The sequence below is a fragment of the Thunnus thynnus genome, chromosome 21 (assembly GCF_963924715.1).
Source record: "Thunnus thynnus chromosome 21, fThuThy2.1, whole genome shotgun sequence".
NCBI lineage: Eukaryota > Metazoa > Chordata > Actinopteri > Scombriformes > Scombridae > Thunnus > Thunnus thynnus.
Genome location: NC_089537.1, coordinates 1,849,431 through 1,868,317, shown reverse-complemented (window position 1 = coordinate 1,868,317; position 18,887 = coordinate 1,849,431). Strand labels below are relative to the sequence as shown.

General features: G+C 41.4%; 1 protein-coding gene across 4 annotated transcripts in view; it reads left to right on the top strand.

The window, feature by feature from the left end:
- Positions 1 to 18,887, top strand: part of rreb1a (ras responsive element binding protein 1a) — a 78,584-nt gene that overhangs the window by 24,322 nt on the left and 35,375 nt on the right. Inside the window, exons 2-5 of one of the 4 annotated variants that reach the window (XM_067578245.1) lie at positions 5,276 to 5,382; positions 17,031 to 17,138; positions 17,238 to 17,520; positions 18,090 to 18,159. In XM_067578245.1, the coding sequence (XP_067434346.1) occupies positions 17,033 to 17,138; positions 17,238 to 17,520; positions 18,090 to 18,159 (459 nt within the window). In that variant the 5' untranslated portion in view covers positions 5,276 to 5,382; positions 17,031 to 17,032. Of the gene's footprint in view, positions 1 to 5,275; positions 5,383 to 17,027; positions 17,139 to 17,237; positions 17,521 to 18,089; positions 18,160 to 18,887 lie in introns of all 4 variants that reach the window. The other 3 variants (XM_067578244.1, XM_067578243.1, XM_067578242.1) reach the window with 3 other exon arrangements.

Below are 18,887 nucleotides of genomic sequence, written 5' to 3'. Positions count from 1 at the left end.
CTATGTCTTTTCAAGTTTCAGCATCTTTGAAGCCGTCAAAATAAAACTTAATAAACTGCTTGTTTTAATATTATTAATATTTGACATGTTGTGGCTGCATGATGTTAAAGTGAACTTGGCAGCAGTGTTTCTCCATATTTTTCTTGTCTTTTTGTGGACGATGTTGTGATAATGTTCGAATTAATCTTTGATAACGAGATAATTAGACTCTTAACGTCCTTTCATCGCTTCGTCTTCCCTGATTTTACTCGATGCTGCTTTTATTCTGTTTTATGTGAAGCACTTTGTTGATGACAATCCTAATAAAGTTCATTATAATCATGATAATATCTTATTTAAATAGAACTTATCTAAAAGGTGAAGCGGTGCTTAGATACAGTCTGAACACCATCCCTCCTCTCTCCTCCTCCTCTGATCTTCTACTCCAACCTTCATCATCTCATCTCTCCTCCTCCTCCTGCGTCTTGTCTAATTCTTTCCTCTCCCGAAGCGTCTTCTCCATTTTTTTCTCCTCCCTCTGCTCCTCCTTCTCCTCTGCTCCTCCTCTCCTCTTTTGTCTCCTCTCCTCTCCTCCTTCGGGCCCTCTGCACTTGTCTGTGCCTGTCAACCAAAAGCAGAGCAGCATTCTTAAACACACACACATTCCTCATCCTGCTCGGCGAGTTATTTTTACCGTCGGCGTGTGTTACAGGCCCGCTGATGGCCGCTGGCCTGCTTTCACAGTTGGAAGCATCTTTTCATCCACAAACTGCTCTCAGGTTTTTTTTTTTGCTCCGTCATTCCTCCTGCTCATTTCCAGTCAACCCAGTTACACTGTAACAGACACTAACCAGCACACACACACCGACGCCACGGCTGGTTAATGTTTCATGGCTTAAGAGTTGGTAGTAAATTGCGGTTTAAAAAAAAAAAAAAAAAAGTCTGTTAAACGGAGCAGAGCAGACGTCTTGAAGAAGTCGGAGGTTTTATACTCCAGTGCTTCACTTTTAACTGTCGTACAAGTTATTTAATCATTAAACTTTTTGATCATTTGAAATGATGCTTTGGAGCAGAAGTTTGCAGCTTTTACTTTTTATTTCCAGGTTATCCTGATTTACCCTCGATGAATAACTGCATGTCATTTAGAGGTTTTCTTCTAAAAATTTTTAATTTTCACTTTAATTTTCTCCGTCAGGTAAAAACTAGTTTACAAGACAACAAACCATCATTGAGTAACAAGCTAACAGTCACATCTGACTCCAAATAACTTCTAAAATACAGATTTATGTTCATATTTTTGGTGTCTTTTATCATCAAAACATGAAAACGTACATGCTAACATTAAATGCTAACGTTACATGCTAATAATAAATGCTAACGTTAAATGCTAATGTTACATGCTAATATTAAATGCTAACGTTAAATGCTAATGTTAAATGCTAATATTAAATGCTAACGTTAAATGCTAATGTTAAATGCTAATATTAAATGCTAATGTTAAATGCTAATATTAAATTCTAATGTTACATGCTAATATTAAATGCTAACATTAATTTGTATGTCTTTTAAAGCAGGATGCTTTAGTAAACACATTTAGACAAAATCATAACAGACTAAAACTTTGTTATTATTAAACTAAATGTGAAATCTTGTAAAGGGGCAACTCCCCCCCCCCCCCCCCCCCCCCCCTCGACCCAGGGAAGACGACCCCGGCGGCAATCTTTCCTCACGAGTCATTTTGATCCATACAGACTTTTATAAATAAATATTGATTGTTTTTAGAACGGTTTGATTATTGCCGAATCACAATATGAGAGATTTGTTTAAAAGACATCTAACTTTATTATCATTGATATTTAAATGACACTCTTCCGTTATTTATGATGAGGTGTCTGATTAGCCTCATCTGTCGTCTTTTGCTCTTTATATCTTGGTGTATTGTGACGTGTGTGTGGTTCAGGTGTGGTTAAGTTTAGAGAAAGATGGCGGTTTGAGTTAAACTAAGACAGGAGCAGGTTTGATTGAGCAAAATAGCCTCAAAGTCCAGCAGCTCCATGATTTGAATTTTTTTCTAACTTCTGTCATCATGAAATGTGAAGCCTGGTTGTAACATGTGCAGCTCTTCCTGTCAGCGGCGGCGGCGGCGGTGCTGCTGCAGGTTTTAAAGCTGCAGGCGGAGAACCTTTTAAAGCTACGAACAATGCAGCAGGGCTGTGTGTAGCACAACAAAGCTAAAGTGAGTTAGCGGGGTAGCTCATTAGCTGCTGGCTTAGCGGGGGCTTTGTGTGGTGGAGGGAGAACATGGTGATAAACCCTGGTTTAGAGGTGGGAGCTGTGGCACCTCCCTGGATCAGCTTACACCTCCTCTATCTCCCAACAATACACCGCTCCATTAGCACCAGCAGATACAGAACGTCGCACCTTAAATCATCCTGCTTGATCAGAGTTTATATCTCTAATTGTTTTTGTGTTGTAGTTTAAAGTTTCCCTTCAGGCTTATTAACAATAATCTGTCTTTGTTGCTGTATTGATTTTAGTTAATTGGTAAAGATGTCTCCTCCTCTCCTCTCCTCTCCTCTCCTCTCCTCTCCTCTCCTCTCTGTCCATCCTCAGTTGCCTACTAATTAGTCTTACCAACCCTCTTAAGCTTTTAATCTTTCTCTCTCTGTCTCCTCCTCCTCCCCCCTCTCTGTTTCCTCTTCATCCCTCCATCATCCCTCCATCCATCCATAAATACATCCACTCTTCATTCATGCAGCCTGTTGCATCCCCTCCCTCCATCCATCCATCCATCCATCCATCCATCCTCGCTCTCATTATGTCTTCCCCTGTCAGATTTTTCTCTCCTCCCTCCATCCCTCCATCCCTCCATCCCTCCCCTGCTGTTCTTACCTCAGTCTACCCGTCTAACAGTAGCAGATTATCGTCCCTCCCTCCCTCCCCGCCTCGTGTTCATCCCGTCTGCATCAGGAGCTCCTCGCCGTCTTTAGCTCGGCTCTAAGCCTCCGTTTTTTTATCTAGAGCCAGTTGTATTAATTCAGCAGCAGCTTCCTCACAAACCGTCTTCTTTTTATTACTCTTCATTTTTACACTAAATCATCCAAATGATCAGATTCCAGCTTCTTAAATCACCAGTGTCTCATCTTTAGGAAACAGCCTGATTAGCTTTATCATGAAATATCCTTATTAATATCTTGCAGGCCTTTATGTATCTGACTTTAAACATGTTATTATCTGCTGTTTAAACTGCAGGTATCTCATGTGTTTAACTTCACGCATCATTTCCTTTTTAAACCCATAAATCACGTGTCTGCGACGTCATTTCTCCCGTCCACATGCCTGATTCCTCTTTTCACAACTAAACAACACCGTGAAATTGCTGAGTAGTTATTTTTCTAATCATAAATGCTACAACTCTGCTTTTTTCACTCTGAATCTGCTCTTTACATTCCTCTGTGTTCTCTAGTAGTTTTATATAAATGTCAGCAGCTTCTCACAACTAAAGCTCGACCTGATTTTAAGGAACTTTATGTGTCTTTTTAAGTGTCTCCTTGTTATCTGACATTGGCCTACATACTGACGATGCCAGGTATCTCCTCTGTTACCCATGATGCACTGAGTCTCTCTCTCTCTGCATGGCGCCGTCTCAGTGAAGTTTCTCTGTAATCTGACTAGTGATCGTATCAGCACACAAGAACACTACGACTCACTACGCTGCACTTTGACCTCAGTTTGTGTTTGATACAGGAAGTGAAGCTGCGTTTGTGTTCATGTGATGCTACTTTCTACATTTCAGAGGGAAATATTGTACTTTCTACTCCACTACATTTATTTGACAACTTTAGTTACTTTTCAGATGAAGATTTGACACAATGGATAATATAACAAGCTTTTAAAATACAACACATTGTTAAAGATGAAACCAGTGGTTTCCAACCTTTTTGTCTTTTGACGTCTTACAAAAAGCAGTGTGTAGTCGGGGTCACATTTCACATGTCTATGAGTTGTTAACAGCTCCACCAAATAGTGATTTTTCCCTCTAAACTTCTCACATGCTTTCATTTCAATAAATGTTCAAATGATCCAATATTTCAGCAAAAATCAAAGATTAGAGAAAAAGTCCAAAAACTGAAAACAGATTTGTGTATCAGAACTTTGTTTTTTCTTCTTTCCTCTCCCATTAATCATCTCACCACCCCTCAGATTTATCTGCTGACCCTTTGGAGGGGCCCCACCCCTAGGTTGGGAACCACTGGACTAAACTAGCTAACTGTATATAAAGTAGTGTAAACTAGCTCCACCTCCAGCAGCTACAACAGTAACATGCTGCTCTAACACTGATGCTTCACTATTAATAATCTAATGATGTCATATATAATAATATATCAGTCAGAGGGACCAAACCACTACTTTTACTGCAATACTTTAACTACATCAAGCTCATAATACTTATGTACTTTTACTGCAATACTTTAACTACATCAAGCTCATAATACTTATGTACTTTTACTGTAGGAGGATGTTTCGTGCAGGACTTTTACTTGTATTGGAGTATTTTTACTTTGTTGTATTTGTACTTCTACTACAGTAAAGTATCTGAGTACTTCGTCCACCGCTGCTGTTATTAATGCCATATTGCAACTTCAAAGGAAATACTTATCATGATTATCATTATTATCTTTATTATCGTAGTACACATGGATTCTCTCTGGAGGAAGAACTACATTAACGTCTATCAGTGTTAACGATACTTTAATTTACAGGTCTGTCATTTTCCCTGAAAAGAATGATGTAATTAGTCGTTAATTGAATCTTTTTAAGTTTATTGATTTGTTTATTTTATTGGTTTATTTGTCGGGGGGACAGTGCACATGAATCAACATTGAATTAAAGACCGTAAATTAAAGAATTGTTGTGTTTTTATTTGAAATTGTGTGTTTTTTTTTTTCTTGGCACATTGTATGTCCAGGTGTGTATTAATACCTGTTGTTTCCCGTGTGTGTGTGTGTGTGTGTGTGTGTGTGTGTATATATGTGTGTGTGTGTGTATATATATATATATATATGTGTGTGTGTGTGTGTATATATGTGTGTGTGTGTGTGTGTATATATATATGTGTGTGTGTGTGTGTGTGTATATATATATGTGTGTGTGTGTGTGTGTATATATATATGTGTGTGTGTGTGTGTGTATATATATGTGTGTGTGTGTGTGTATATATATGTGTGTGTGTGTGTGTATATATATATGTGTGTGTGTGTGTCACTGACTGTCTCTCTGTGCTCTCCCCCTGCAGTGTGAGCAGAGGTTGCAGACACACACACAACAAACCCCGCCCCCTCCCGCCCGCCCGCCCCGCCCCCGAGACACGAGTGAGCGAACGTTGCTTTACGAAAAGGACGGGTAAATATACTCCTCCCTCCTCCATCCATCCATCCATCCATCCATCCATCCATCCATCCATCCATCCCACAGCCATCGCTCTGCCTGCCGCGCTTCTTCATAACTTTCTCTCTCTCTGTCTTTCATCCCTCGCTTCCGACATCATCGCGCCCGCCACCCCCATCCCCTCTTTCGTTCTCTCTCATCCCCCCCCCCCCCCCATCGTCCAGCAGCATGGCCGTCATCCCTCCATCCTCCCCCGCCCTCCTTCCTTCCTCCACTTCCTCATTCTTGAGCATCTCCGCCGTCTTCCATCCGCTTTCAAAAAAAAAAAAAACGTTTTCAAAATAAAACACCTGTAAACGCTGCATCACCTGCCGTTCCCTCGCTCCGCCTCTTCACCTGTCAGCTTCACATCACTCGTTTTTCTTCAGCTTGTTGCAGAAAATATAAGTTGTTGTTGTTGTGTAAAAAAACAAGCACATGTTTTCACATACTTTTGCTTTTTGCATGTGATGCAAACGAGACTCTTGTTAGTTTCATCATGATGTTTCTGTGACTGCGGCTCCATCTATTTCCTGAGTTCCTCTGTAGTTTCTGGCTCTCATTTCTCTGATTTGCAAGGATGTTTTGTGGTTTCCTTGTTCTTTTTCCTTCTCATAGTGAATGTGTTGTGTTTGTGCAGCAGCTTAATGTTCAATCAAAGCCTTTGTATGTTAGACTTTAATGATTTATGGCCTCGGCTTTAAGGCAGTTTTCATAGTCACAGGGCTGAGCCGTGAACGTTGGATTTAGTATGTTTTCAGTTAGTTCTACTTCTGTTTGGTGGCAGAACAAACACAGATGCTTTTTGTTCTTCACTTGTTACTTTCACATCTCAGTAAATCTGCAAATATCTGATTCTTAAAGGACTTTAAATATGTTCAAACATCTTATTTTGTTCCGTTTCAGCTCCTCCTCTTCATCACACATACAGTATCTTCTCCTCTAAAGTCATGTGATGCAGAAATATTGGTTTGTTTTCATTTTAACTGATCCATCAAACGGAAACGCTCCCAGATGTTTTGTGCGGGATGACGGACATCGCTCTTGACATCGGCGCTCACCGTTTCACTACCGTCAGAGAAACATTTACACCATCACCAATCAGATGTAATGAGAATTTACATGACATGATAGCAGCGCGTATGTGTGTGTGTGTGTGTGTGTGTGTGTGTGTGTGTGTGTGTGTGTGTGTTAGACAATCATTGGAAGCCAAATGATGGCTGAGTGAGTTTTGTGAGCATAAATAAAGTGATTGTGACTGTTTGCACAACGCACTAGTGAAAAATTGGCTCACTAAAATCAGGTTTCTGTGAGTCCATCAGCTGTTAAATTCACTTCCAGATGTATTTAAAGTCTTTTTATGACTGTTTTCTAAAAGGGAAATGAAGTCTGAATGTGACTTTAAACATAATTAACATATTTTTTTCTGCAAAAAAATGGAGGAAATGAGTGTTGTTCAGTTTACACTTGAGTTCTTAGTAAAGATGAGACTGCACACACACACACACACACACACACACACACAGGATGAATGTGTGTGTGTTTGTTCAAGTGAGTGAGAGAGAGAGAGAGTAGAGGAATCTGCGTGCTGATTGGCTGAGAGCTGGCAGACATTTTCCACAGTCAGACTGCTCAGTGGTTGGCTGAGACTCTCCCCTCCCCCCGCTGCCTCCAGGCTCTGGTATGCCTTACAGTAGAGCTGACACACCGTCGATGCTATCTCAACACTTTATCACGTCGGGTCTAAACTCCACTCTGTGTGTGTGTGTTTTTTTTTTTTTGTGTGTGTGTTGACTGCACCGCAAACACACATACACACACACACACACACCGGTCAATCTGTAACTAAGCTGGAGGATAGAAAGCACACAGAGGAGGGAAGAGCCTGAAAGACAAGATGATGCAAGAGAGAGAGAGAGAGAGAGAGAGAGAGAGAGAGAAGGGAGGGAGGAGAGAGGAAGATGAGCAGAGAGAGTCTGGGTTGTCGTCTTCTTGCAGCAAAAATTAAGAGCAAATCTGAGGCAAAACTCAGTGTCATAGTTTAAAATAAAATTAAACTTCCCTTTTTTTTTTTTTAGTCGACAGCAGCATATCTGCTCTGTCAGTCCTGTTCTACTTTGAGAAAAAAAAAACCTGAAACCAAGAGAGAAATTAACATTTGTAATTGTTTGATTTCATACCATTAGTTCCTTATTTCAATACAGCAAATCAAATCTTTTGCATGATGTAACGTCGTGTCGTTCTCTCACCAGCAGAGCAGACGGTCACACTGAGCCTGACTGCATCCTGCTCCTCAAGACGCTGAACAACAACCCTCATTAGCTTCCTGCTAACGTCTCCTTCTTATCTTAACTTACAAATATAAACACACGTCTTGTCCTGCAGTTTAGCTTGTTGAACGAGCCGCCAAACAAACATTCACTGAGGGGGGGAAAAGCGCACCGCTAACATCAGTTAGCAAGCTACATAGCTAATTATCTGCTCAGCTGCAGCACATGAACTGCAAACTTCACTTCGGACCAGTTAGATGCTGGCTTGGTCGTTGCTCTTTCAAAAATGCCCGTTAGCGACACGCTGTCCGTCCATGAGGTGTTTGTTTACTTTGGTAAACAAACACCGGTAGCCTGCCAGCTGCTGTCAATCAAACACAGATACCGACACAAACCCTCCAGCCGGCGGAGACTTTTCTAAACAATGTTTAAAAACATGTTGCAAAGAGGGAATCTGATTTCAGTTGGACTTTAAAGTATTAGTTAAACCAAATTATATAAAATGAATGGATTAGCAGGTGCAGTAATCAGATAAAAGCAATGCATTAACAGTTGAAACAAGTAGCTAAAAGTGATGGATTAACTCCAAGTGGTGCTAGTAGAAGTAGGTAAACTTGACCAGATAGACCATCAACTGACTATTATATTTTATGAAAACATCTGTGCAACAGTTTCCACTTTTTGTAATGATGAGTGGAGTCATGAGCTCATTAAAAGATATACGTTTCTGTTGTAAACGACCAGGTGATGCCGGCGTAAAGTCGGGTTATTGTGTGTGTAGTTTCATAGGTGTGTTAACAAGTTAGGGCAAAGTTCTGCTGCGAGGGAGCGGAGGAAGGAGGGACGTCAGGAGTGGAGGATGGGTGATGGCAGCTGAGTGTTAGATGGTGGTGAGGGAGGGGAGGGGAGAGGAGAGGGGAGGGAGGGCGTCGTCAGTGAAAAGAGAGAGAGAGGGAGAGAATGACCATCAATCTCTCTCGCTCTGAACACACTCTCTCACACATGGGGAAGCAGCAAAGCACTCTCCTGTGACTCCCGTGAGTGTGAGCTTCCTGTTGTGGTCGAGACACAGAAACAGAAAGAGATCAAGAGTTTCTGTGGCCTCACAGTCGAGTTAAGTAACGAGCAGGATTAGCTGAAATACCAGCATCACTGCCATTTCTCAGTAGGATTGAAGGTTTACTTCGGGGCAATATATCAGTCTCAATGAAAAGCTGAGATGCCTCAAATGAAGTTTAATTTTTAAACTAATTTAAGCATGCACTGGCAGGAAAGGAGCATCCATCACATGTAGCTATTTTAGCTTGTTGTGTCAGTAGCTTTAGGCGTTGGAGCATTAATGTTGGACGCTAAGTTATAAAGCACCTGTTGACTATTACTCTGTACTGTAATGTTAAAGGAGGCTTCACAATGTTTCCAGTGTGTCTTTAAACCAGCAGTCAGGTGTCCGTATGAACAGTGAAAGAGGTTTACCTCGCTGTAATCATTCCTCCTGTTCAATCTGGACGCTGAAGCTTCATATTAGCTTCAGATAAACTTTTAAATACATTTTTTGTACAGAAGGAGGACTGTGGATTTTGTCCTCCATCACTTCCATTATAAGGTCATTATGAAGGGATCTTCTGATTGTCAGTATGAACAGGAGGAATGATTACAGCAAGAAAAACAGCTTTAATGTTCATCGCTCGCACTCTGTTTCAGTACAGTTTCAGAAAAATCATTTTGCTCTTCAGCTGGACTTTCGGCTGCCATTTTAGCATGAAAAGTAATTGGATGAAAATGCTGCAGCTGAAAAGTTGATCCAGCTGACTTAAACTAATTAGCTTCAGCTGCCTGCATCAGTATAGCAAAAATAGCTTTGTAGGCTAATTAACTACAGATGCTAGTACCAGTACTTGTCTGGGATGGTACCTACTTGGTGTAAATGACTTGAGATTCAAGAGTCCCTGTTTTCTGTCAGTGGTAGTTTGAGGTAATGTTAGCATAAATATCATCAGATTTAACATCTCTGCTACATAGAAACAAAAATATTACAAGTAAGGTTGTTATTGAAAACATTATACTTCATTAAAAAAAATAAAAAATCGTCTGGTTTTCTAACTAGTTTGATTAGCCTAAATATCAACATCATCACCATTAATTACCAGATGTTCATGTCAGTTGTCAAACAACCTAATGTAGTTGTTGAAAACATTTAAAGACCATTAAAAAAATAATATAAAAATATATCTACTTTGCTAACAGGTTTAAATAGCCTAAATGTCGACATCACCAACTGAAGCTAATTAGCTGCGGTTGCCTCAATCAGTAGTCTGTCAGTTAAACAAAGATAGCTATGTAAGCTAATTAGCTTAAGATGCTAGCAATATTACTTCATTTTGTCATACAAGGTTTGCTAACGTAGCATAAATAACACAAGATTCAACATGACTTATAGTGGCAATTTCATGTTCTAAATAATATGATGCTTTAACAAAACTAGCCTTTATGCTAATGTAATATGAAAATAATACGCCTTTATATGAGTAGTTAGTGAGCTTGTAGCCTCAGATGCTACATACTAAAAGTCACTGAGTTTTAGCCAGTAGCAATCTGTTATTTTGACCCCAAATCTGTCACGAATGTATTTTCTTGTACAAAACTATGTGCATATGACATTAAAAAGATACACAAGTTATTAACAACTAACAACAAACCATGACATGTAAGTTTAAAAAGAGTAGATTATAACAAGCTTTAGTTTGGGTAAATAACCCAACAGTAAAATAAAAAATAAAACTGGGTCAAAACAACCACATGTAACATTAATCCAATGTTGCATTGGTGCTGTATTGACCGAAACTGGGTCAAATCTTAACCCAGTGATTAATATTTTATATTTGTTTTATGGTTGTATGTTATGGGTTTTGTATTTAGATCAGTTTCCTCCAGTTGTACTTGTTGTAATTGGAGACTCAGTCAGCACTGACTATAGGCTAATGAAGCCTGGATGTATGTTTATAGGAATGTTGACTGGAATCTGGTTTTCCGTGTGTCTCTGGGGCGTTTAACTGTATGTGTATGAAGCCATTTTGAATGAGGTGAAGAGAGAGAACGACAGTTAGGAGCGGGGGTTAGGGGAGGGCAATAAATAACCAACATATGGTCACCGGATCCAGTCCTCCCCCACTCCTCTATCTATCTCTCTATACATCCCTCCATCCCTCGCCTCATCCCACTGCTAAACACAGACTGTATATACAAATATCCCACCACGCAAAAGCAGAGTGATATAAATATAAAAAAGGAGAAGCAGGAAGAGAAGAGGAAGAGTTAAAAGCAGAAAGCAGAGAGAGTTGAGGATGAGTCCTGCAGGGCTGTTTGCTTTCTACAGCAGGTGTCAGTTTTGTCAGTTTGCCTCTGGCTCTCTGCCCGACACATGACTGTGGCTGTAAATGATGCTAGCCGGCTACTAAAGTTGCTAATGCTCTATAGGTTACTGCTAGGTGTGTAAAAGTACACAGATTTCTTGGTTCAGTATTTTCAGTACAGCAGGGGAAAAAGAAAGTCATTCTTGAACATTTTTGTTCTTTGGTTTTTAAAAAGTTAGCGTTAAAGCGTGTGGCTGTAACAATGACAGAGCATTATTAACAGTAAACTGCTGCTGACCTGCTGAGCTTTTTTCAACAAACTCTCACTTTGTAATTTATCCTCCACATGCGTTAAGACCTAATTTTAAATGCGTTAGGCAAATTTAGCAGTAATAGTTTGGCTCATATGGAGTTGCTGAACCGAACGTTCTGCACCGAATGGGTCAGAACTGATTGTTAGCCTCTGTACTCTATCCAACGATGCTAACTGCTAATGCTAGGCTGTTAAAGGATAACAACTCCCAAGCTGAATACTAAGCTAATGCCGATTAGCTCACCAAAAAACTACTTCTGAGCTTCTTGGGATGCTACCAGTACCACACGATGCTAGTTTGTTAGCTTTAAAGGCTGCTAACATCAATGAGAATATTACTAAGTTAGCGCAGAAACAATTAGTTGATTAAAGAGAGAAAGTAATTTATTCTGATTTAGTAAAGTTACAACTGCTGGTAACAACTTTGTGCTAATCAACATGCTAACATTCAATCCTTTGTTGATATTTTAGAAACCTGTGATAGGACATTAAAGTAATCAATCATAAATTGAAAATAAGAAGTTGTAGCCCTGTGGATCATTTAGAGTTATAAGCTTATGAATTGGATTTTTATTCTTGTATATAAGTCATAGAAACTTGAGGCAGATCCCTGCTGTGACTCTGGCATCCAGATTTTATGTCACAGCTGTCATGTCAGATGAAAGGAGAGGATTTATAGGTTTTAGGTGACAGGAAACTTCCAGACTCTCCATCCATCTCTTCAGCCATCCGTCCTCCGCTGTAATAGCTGTCTGTCACTGAGTTACATCCTCACACAGGTGCCCCACACAGCAGGAGGTTTATGTTGTCGGTGACATCCGTGTGACTGAAAAAGCCAGAAATGAGATGGGAAAACTACAGCTAGTTCTCTGCTCAATCCAGTTAATTTTGTCTGGTTGCTGGTGGAGAGTGTTTCCCAGCCTGAGCAGAGTGTTTGTGTGTTCAGCTGAGGTTGCCAGGTCAGGAAATGCTGCAGAGGTCAGGGCTGTTTGGAAATGCCAAAATGCCCCACGTCCTAAAACACGTTACCACAATTTCTGGCAATTAAAGTTGAGTCAGGCCCTTCTGTCCCGCTGTTAAATTCTGTGAAAGAATTCTCTCCTTTTCTGTGAAATCTTTACTACCTGACAGGAGACTCCTGTTTAATATAAAAACCTCAAAACTTTACTACATTTAAAGGACGAGTTCACAGTTTTTCAAGAGCCCAAATGAACATTAAAGCTGTTTTTCTTGCTGTAATCATTCCTCCTGTTCATACTGACCATTAGAAGATCCCTTCATAATGACCTTAATGAAGCTTCAGCGTCTAAATGAGTCAAATCAAGTAGATATCTTTCAACGTTACAGTCTTTTTAGTGCCAAAGTTCCTCTTTTTGTAACTATACTTCCACCTGCAGCTCAACAGGGAAACACTGTCCGAGGAAACACAAAGAGGGAATTTGATGCTAAAAAGACTGTAAATGTGTCAGATATCCACTTGATATGACTAACTCAGACTGATGAGGCTGAATAGAAGCTTCACACAGACTTTTAAATGACTGTGTGGACACACTGTGGATTTTATCCTCCATCACTTCCATTGAAAACACATTTGAAGGATCTTTTCATATCCAGTATGAACAGGAGGAATGATTACAGCGAGGAAAAGTATGAGACAGGATGAGAGGATGAGGAGGGGATGGAGTGATGAAGCTGCAGTGAGTAGCAGAGAGAGAAGAAGAGGAGGAGGAGGAGGAGGAGGCAGGATGGATAAATGGAGCAGCATTCTTTGTTTGCAGCACTTTGGCACAAAGAGCAAACTTTTCCATCACACACACACACACACACACACACACACACACACACACACACTCACACACACACTCACACACACACACACACACTCACACACACACACACACAGACACACACACACACACACAGATACATCCAGTTACTCCCTGGCTCCCACATGGTGACCTTTTTTTTCTGCTTTTGCATGGATGTGCAAAAATGTCAGGATGTCAGCGCTGTGTGTGTGTGTGTGTGTGTGTGTGTGTGTGTGTGTGTGTGTGTGTGTGTGTGCGTGCGGGTGTGTGTGTGTGTGTGTGTGTGTGTGTGCGTGTGTGCTTGTGTGAGTCAGGAGGGAGTGTCAAAGCCAGTGTGTGAATGATGGCTGGGAACAGATGTAGTAACATCAGCTATCTGACACACACACACACACACACACACACACACACACACGCACACACCCGCAGTGGTGTTTCCATCACATTGACTCACATTCATTTCCTGGAGACCTCCTCTAACTGTAGCTCAACCTTAAACCAAGTCTTCCCCCTAATGTTTTAATCATTCACGTCGTCATGGGGACTTAATTTTTGTCCCTATGAGGGAAGCGAGTCCCCACAACGTGACTGTTTTTACAGATGTCCCCGTAACATCAGTAATATAAGAACACTGGGTGTGTATACAGCATGTGTAGTGTTTGTGTAATCACGTCTGAGTTAATTAGAGATGAATAGACACTGATCCTTGAACAAGCCTGAATGTTATGAACTATTTTTAAACAGTTTTAGATATGCTTGTTTAGGCTTTTAGCTATGCTAGCAGCATGGTGTAATCGGATGGCAATGACAGTGAATATTTCAACCATTACTGGATGGTTTGTCATGAAATTCGGTCCAGACGTTCATGATCACCACACAAAGAAGCCTGCAGTGAATCGTTGCTGAAAATACCTTAAAAAAAACGCCAAAAACGAGTCATTGCCCTCCTACTGGGCATGTGAGCAAGTCAGCCACAGAAAACCAGCGAAGAAGAAGAAGAATCAGACTGTTTCTGTTTCTGCTGACGGTAGATAGCTGCGTTTATTTATTTAGACAATAAAGAGAACACTTGCATGAAGCCGTCCGCCATTGTTGTTACTGGCGTTGTGTTTCTTCTTCTTCCTCTTCCACTGAATTGCAGCAGCGCTACCGCCACCGTCTGTTCTGTCAGCGACATGACAGCGTTTCTACAAAGCTACGTTTTCCTCGTACGTGGTCAGGAGTTTATCTAACAACTGGAACTACTTTCACCAACACTCGCTGCATCTTTTTGTCTTTCCTGTTCTTACTTCCCTCTCTCTCCCACCATCCTTCCTTCATTTGAACACATCTGATCTCCCCTCTCTCTCTCTCCCTCCTTGTCATCCCCTCTGCTCTCCATCCTTCCTCCTCCCTCCTCCTCCTCCTCGTCTCTCCTCTTGCAGCCATCTGTTGCCGTTCGTTTCAGCAGGCTGTAAAAAGTGCTGCCTGAGCACTCTGTGTGTGTGTGTGTGTGTGTGTGTGTGTGTGTGTGTGTGTGTGTGTGTGTGTGTGTGTGTGTGTGGTGAAGACGAATGATGCTAATGTAAAAAACAATCGGGCTAAGCTTCAGATCTGGTGTGTGTGTGTGTGTGTGTGCGTGTGTGTGTGTGCGTGTGTGTGCACCTGCCACGGCCATGTTACAGTTTGTCATGTAAGAGCAGTGATACAAGGAGAGGTCAGTGGAAATACAACACACACACACACACACACACACACACACACACACACACACACACACACACTGCCAGTTGTCACCAGTCACTCGCAGAGCTCCACTCATCCTCTCCTCATCTTTTTCTTTCTCTTTTATACTTTCGTTTCTTCTCGTTTTATAATAAATAATCATATTTTATTTACAAGCTGAAATGATTGATGATTGAACTCTTTACTGCAGTAAAAGTACTTCAACAACAATGTAAAAATACTGCATGAAACATCAGTAAACTACAGTAAAAGTATCAGCAGTAAAATAAAGTCTATATAAACACCATGTGGGAAGTCTCATCTGAACATTTCTCTGAAGATGCTCTGAAATAAAATAATTCAAATATTTTCATTAAAACACTGTTCATGTTTTGTTGAGTTGTTAAATTTAAAACAAAATTATCTAAATTAAAACAACAGTTTAACAAGATTAATTAATGATTTGAGATGTTTGACTTCTTTTTGTAAAATGAAAAACAAGATTTTGAAGATTTTTACGTCTTTACATTTTGGTTAAATTAGTTTCTGCCATCGTCACCGCTGCAGCTTTCTGTCTCTGTTGTTTCTGTTTGTTCCAAACTCCATTCAAGCTTTGCGTGTGTGTGTTTATATGTGTGTTTATGTGTGTGTGTGTGTATGTGTGTGTGTGTGTGTTTATGTGTGTGTGTGTGTGTGTGTATGTGTGTCTGTGTGTGTGTGTGTGTGTGTGTGTGTGTGTGTGTGTGTGTGTGTGTGTGTGTTTATGTGTGTGTGTGTGTGTGTGTGTATGTGTGTCTGTGTGTGTGTGTATGTGTGTGTGTGTGTGTTTATGTGTGTGTGTGTGTGTGTGTGTGTGTGTGTGTGTGTGTGTATGTGTGTATGTGTGTCTGTGTGTGTGTGTGTGTGTGTGTGTGTGTGTGTGTGTGTGTGTGTGTGTCTGTGTGTGTGTGTGTGTGTGTGTGTGTGTGTGTGTGTGTGGGCTTCGCTGCTTTTCTCGCTTCCTTCTCGTAGTTTTTCTTTGAATGTGGAATGTCAAACACCCTCTCCCACCCTCTAACACACACACACACACATGCACACACATGCACACACATGCACACACACACACACACACACACACACACACACACACAGCCTCTCTCTCTCTGAGCTGAGCAGGAGGAGGAAGTGGCCGGCTCTGGAGAGCGTCTTCCTGTGGGGGCTGCTAAACAGGAAACAGTAATCACTTCTTCTTCTTCTTGTTCTTCTTCTTCTTCTCTTTCTTCTTCTTCTTCTTCTTCTCCTCTTTGTGGAAAAAACCCTCATTCTCCTCATTCTTCTTCTCCTCCATCATCATCCCTCGTTCTCCACCAACTCTCAGAAAACTCTAATCTCTTCAAATTCCTTATTTTCACTATGAAGTTCTTATACAGTATATTTACTCTCTGGTTACATCACACACGTCTCTCTCTCTCTCTCTCTCTCTCTCTCTCCTCTGTGTGTCTCTATGTCTCTCGGCCATGATAGAGGCAGGTGTTAAACCCTTTTTTTTTATGTTATCCCCTCTCGTCCAGTCGGCGCTGAGCCAAAGCTGCTCTTGTTCTCTAGATCAGAGGTCGCGGCCGCTGTCGTCCGCCGTCTCACATCACATCTTCATCAACGTGTGTTTTCTACTGTCGTGATAAATCAGAAGCTATAAAAGGGAAACAGGAGCAGCTAAGGATGCTGTTATGAAAGAAGTCGTGAGCAAGAATGTGGTTTTACTGTCCTGAAGTCTGCTTTTTCTCTTCAATTTTTAAAAAACTGTTCAAATGATTTTAATAACCTTCATCAGCTCTGAAAAGCTTTTCTCTAATATATATAAATGCACTTTGTGTGGCGTTTGATGCGAGCTGAGCATTCGATGCCTCTCTGTGCTATTCTGAGTCGACCTTCGACCTTCACACCAGCCTCCACTGAAAAAATCTGCCTGTTTAATGATCATCAGACATATAAACACACCTGCTAGAGGATGAGTTAAGACCTCTTAACACTGTTCACTGTCCTGAACACTAGTTCAACCTGATGTTTTCTTCTTCTTGTGAGTCTCGCTTTCTTGCACTATAAGTTAAGTTTCTCTACTGTTATGACAGGTTTGGTGTGACAGATTAGTGTGTGTGTAAATCTTAAAGTGTGTGTGTGTTTGTTCACTCTTCAGCAGTGATGGAAAACTCCACACAGGAGCAGCGAGAAGGGGGAGGAGCCAACACTGAGTTAAATGAGGAAGAGGCGGAGCTAACAGAGGAGAAGACGCACAATAACCTCAAAGGTACATTTGAGCTTCGCACGCATGAGCTGCAGAGTTTCATTCAACGATGGAGGGAGGGGAGGAAGCACTGTAGTGAGTAATATGTGTCCTCCCCACCAGGAGCGATTAACGGAGTGATGGAGGGAGCAACGGAGGCGGCGAGCGGAGGAGAGAAGCTAAAGAACGGAGACCGAGGAGAAGGAGGAGGAGGAGGAGGAGGAGGAGGAGGAGGAGGAGGAGGCGGAGGCATCATTGGAGCAGAGGGAGGAGGAGACCTGTCCTCCATCAACGCCATGATGTCAGCAGTGATGTCAGCAGCAGGGACCATCAACGGCGGAGGAGGAGGAGGAGAAGGAGGGAGCGGAGTCACCTCCGGCCACTCCTCCGCCGGCCCCTCCCCCAGGTGAATACGTAATGAGGCCGGCGTTTTCACACGCAGTCTGAAATCAACGTTTAGTGACGTTTAGTCTTTAAGATTCATCATTTTGAAAATCAAACTGGAATAAAATGAAATGATGTTGGTGTCTGTTGGTGAAAAAGGTCAAACCTGAATGTTTGAGTGTCCTTGAACGCACCAGCAGGGATCTGACAACATGAATTAAATGTTTGTTGTTGTTTTTTTTGCATTAAAATTGAACAATTCAAGAGCACAAATGATTATTTAGTTTAGTTATTAGTCTCTGTAATAACCACCAGACTCTGTTCATTATCAAACACAAACTCTGCATTTTTAACTGAAACATATTCATGAGCCCGTCGCAGCAAGATTGTTGATATTTGGTCTAAAACAAGTAAACAACGTGTTGAACTTATTATTGATGCTTCACACTAACAGTATAATATCTACTGTATCCACTAGACGTGTAAATAAAGTTCAGTGGTTTTCAACACAGTCTGGTACGACACGTTCTCAGAGTGATGATGTTGTCATGACAACAACACCTAACTCTCTTGCTTCCTCTCTGCTTGTAGCCCCTCCCCCAGCAAAACGCTCACGTCGGCCATGAGAGCCCCGCCCAGCCGCAACGCCCGACGCAACCAGGTACACACACACACGCACACACACACGCACGTGCACACACACACGCACACACACACACACACACACACGTACACGCACACACACACACACATCATTTTTAAAACTATTTTTACACGTATTTATATTTATGTAAGGTATAGGTGTGATCAGTAGGTGGCGCTCTCCACTTCTTCTTCTTCATCTTCTGTTTGATCCAAACAAATGAGACGCATCACTTCCTGTGTCCGTCTGCGTTTACAGCAGCGAACAGAAGAAGCTTCATGAACGGATGAAAGCTCCAGAAATTAATTTAATTTATTCAGTTGAACGTGACAGACGGAGCGCCATGTTTTAGTTTATTAAGAAAGAATCAGTTTTTCTTCATCATCCTCTCTCCTCCTCATCCTCTCTCCTCTCTTCATACTTTTGCCTCATCATTGTGGTACATTTCTCCCCTCTTGTCTCCCATCATGCACTGTTGCATTCCTCTCCGCCTCATCACTTCCTGTGGCTGAATCAGGAAAGGGAAATGTTGCTTCCCTGCGTGTGTGTGTGTGTGTGTGTGTGTGTGTGTGTGTGTGTGTGTGTGTGTGTGTGTGTGTGTAGGGCGGAGTCTCAGGTCTGCAGTGAGTCACACTCAGATGGTTTTGCAGCTTGATGTGATGTGTCTCTGAGGCCACAGTCTGATCTGTAACAGTGTGTGATGTGTTGGTGATGAATCTACAGAGAATTATCAGAGACTCTGCAGC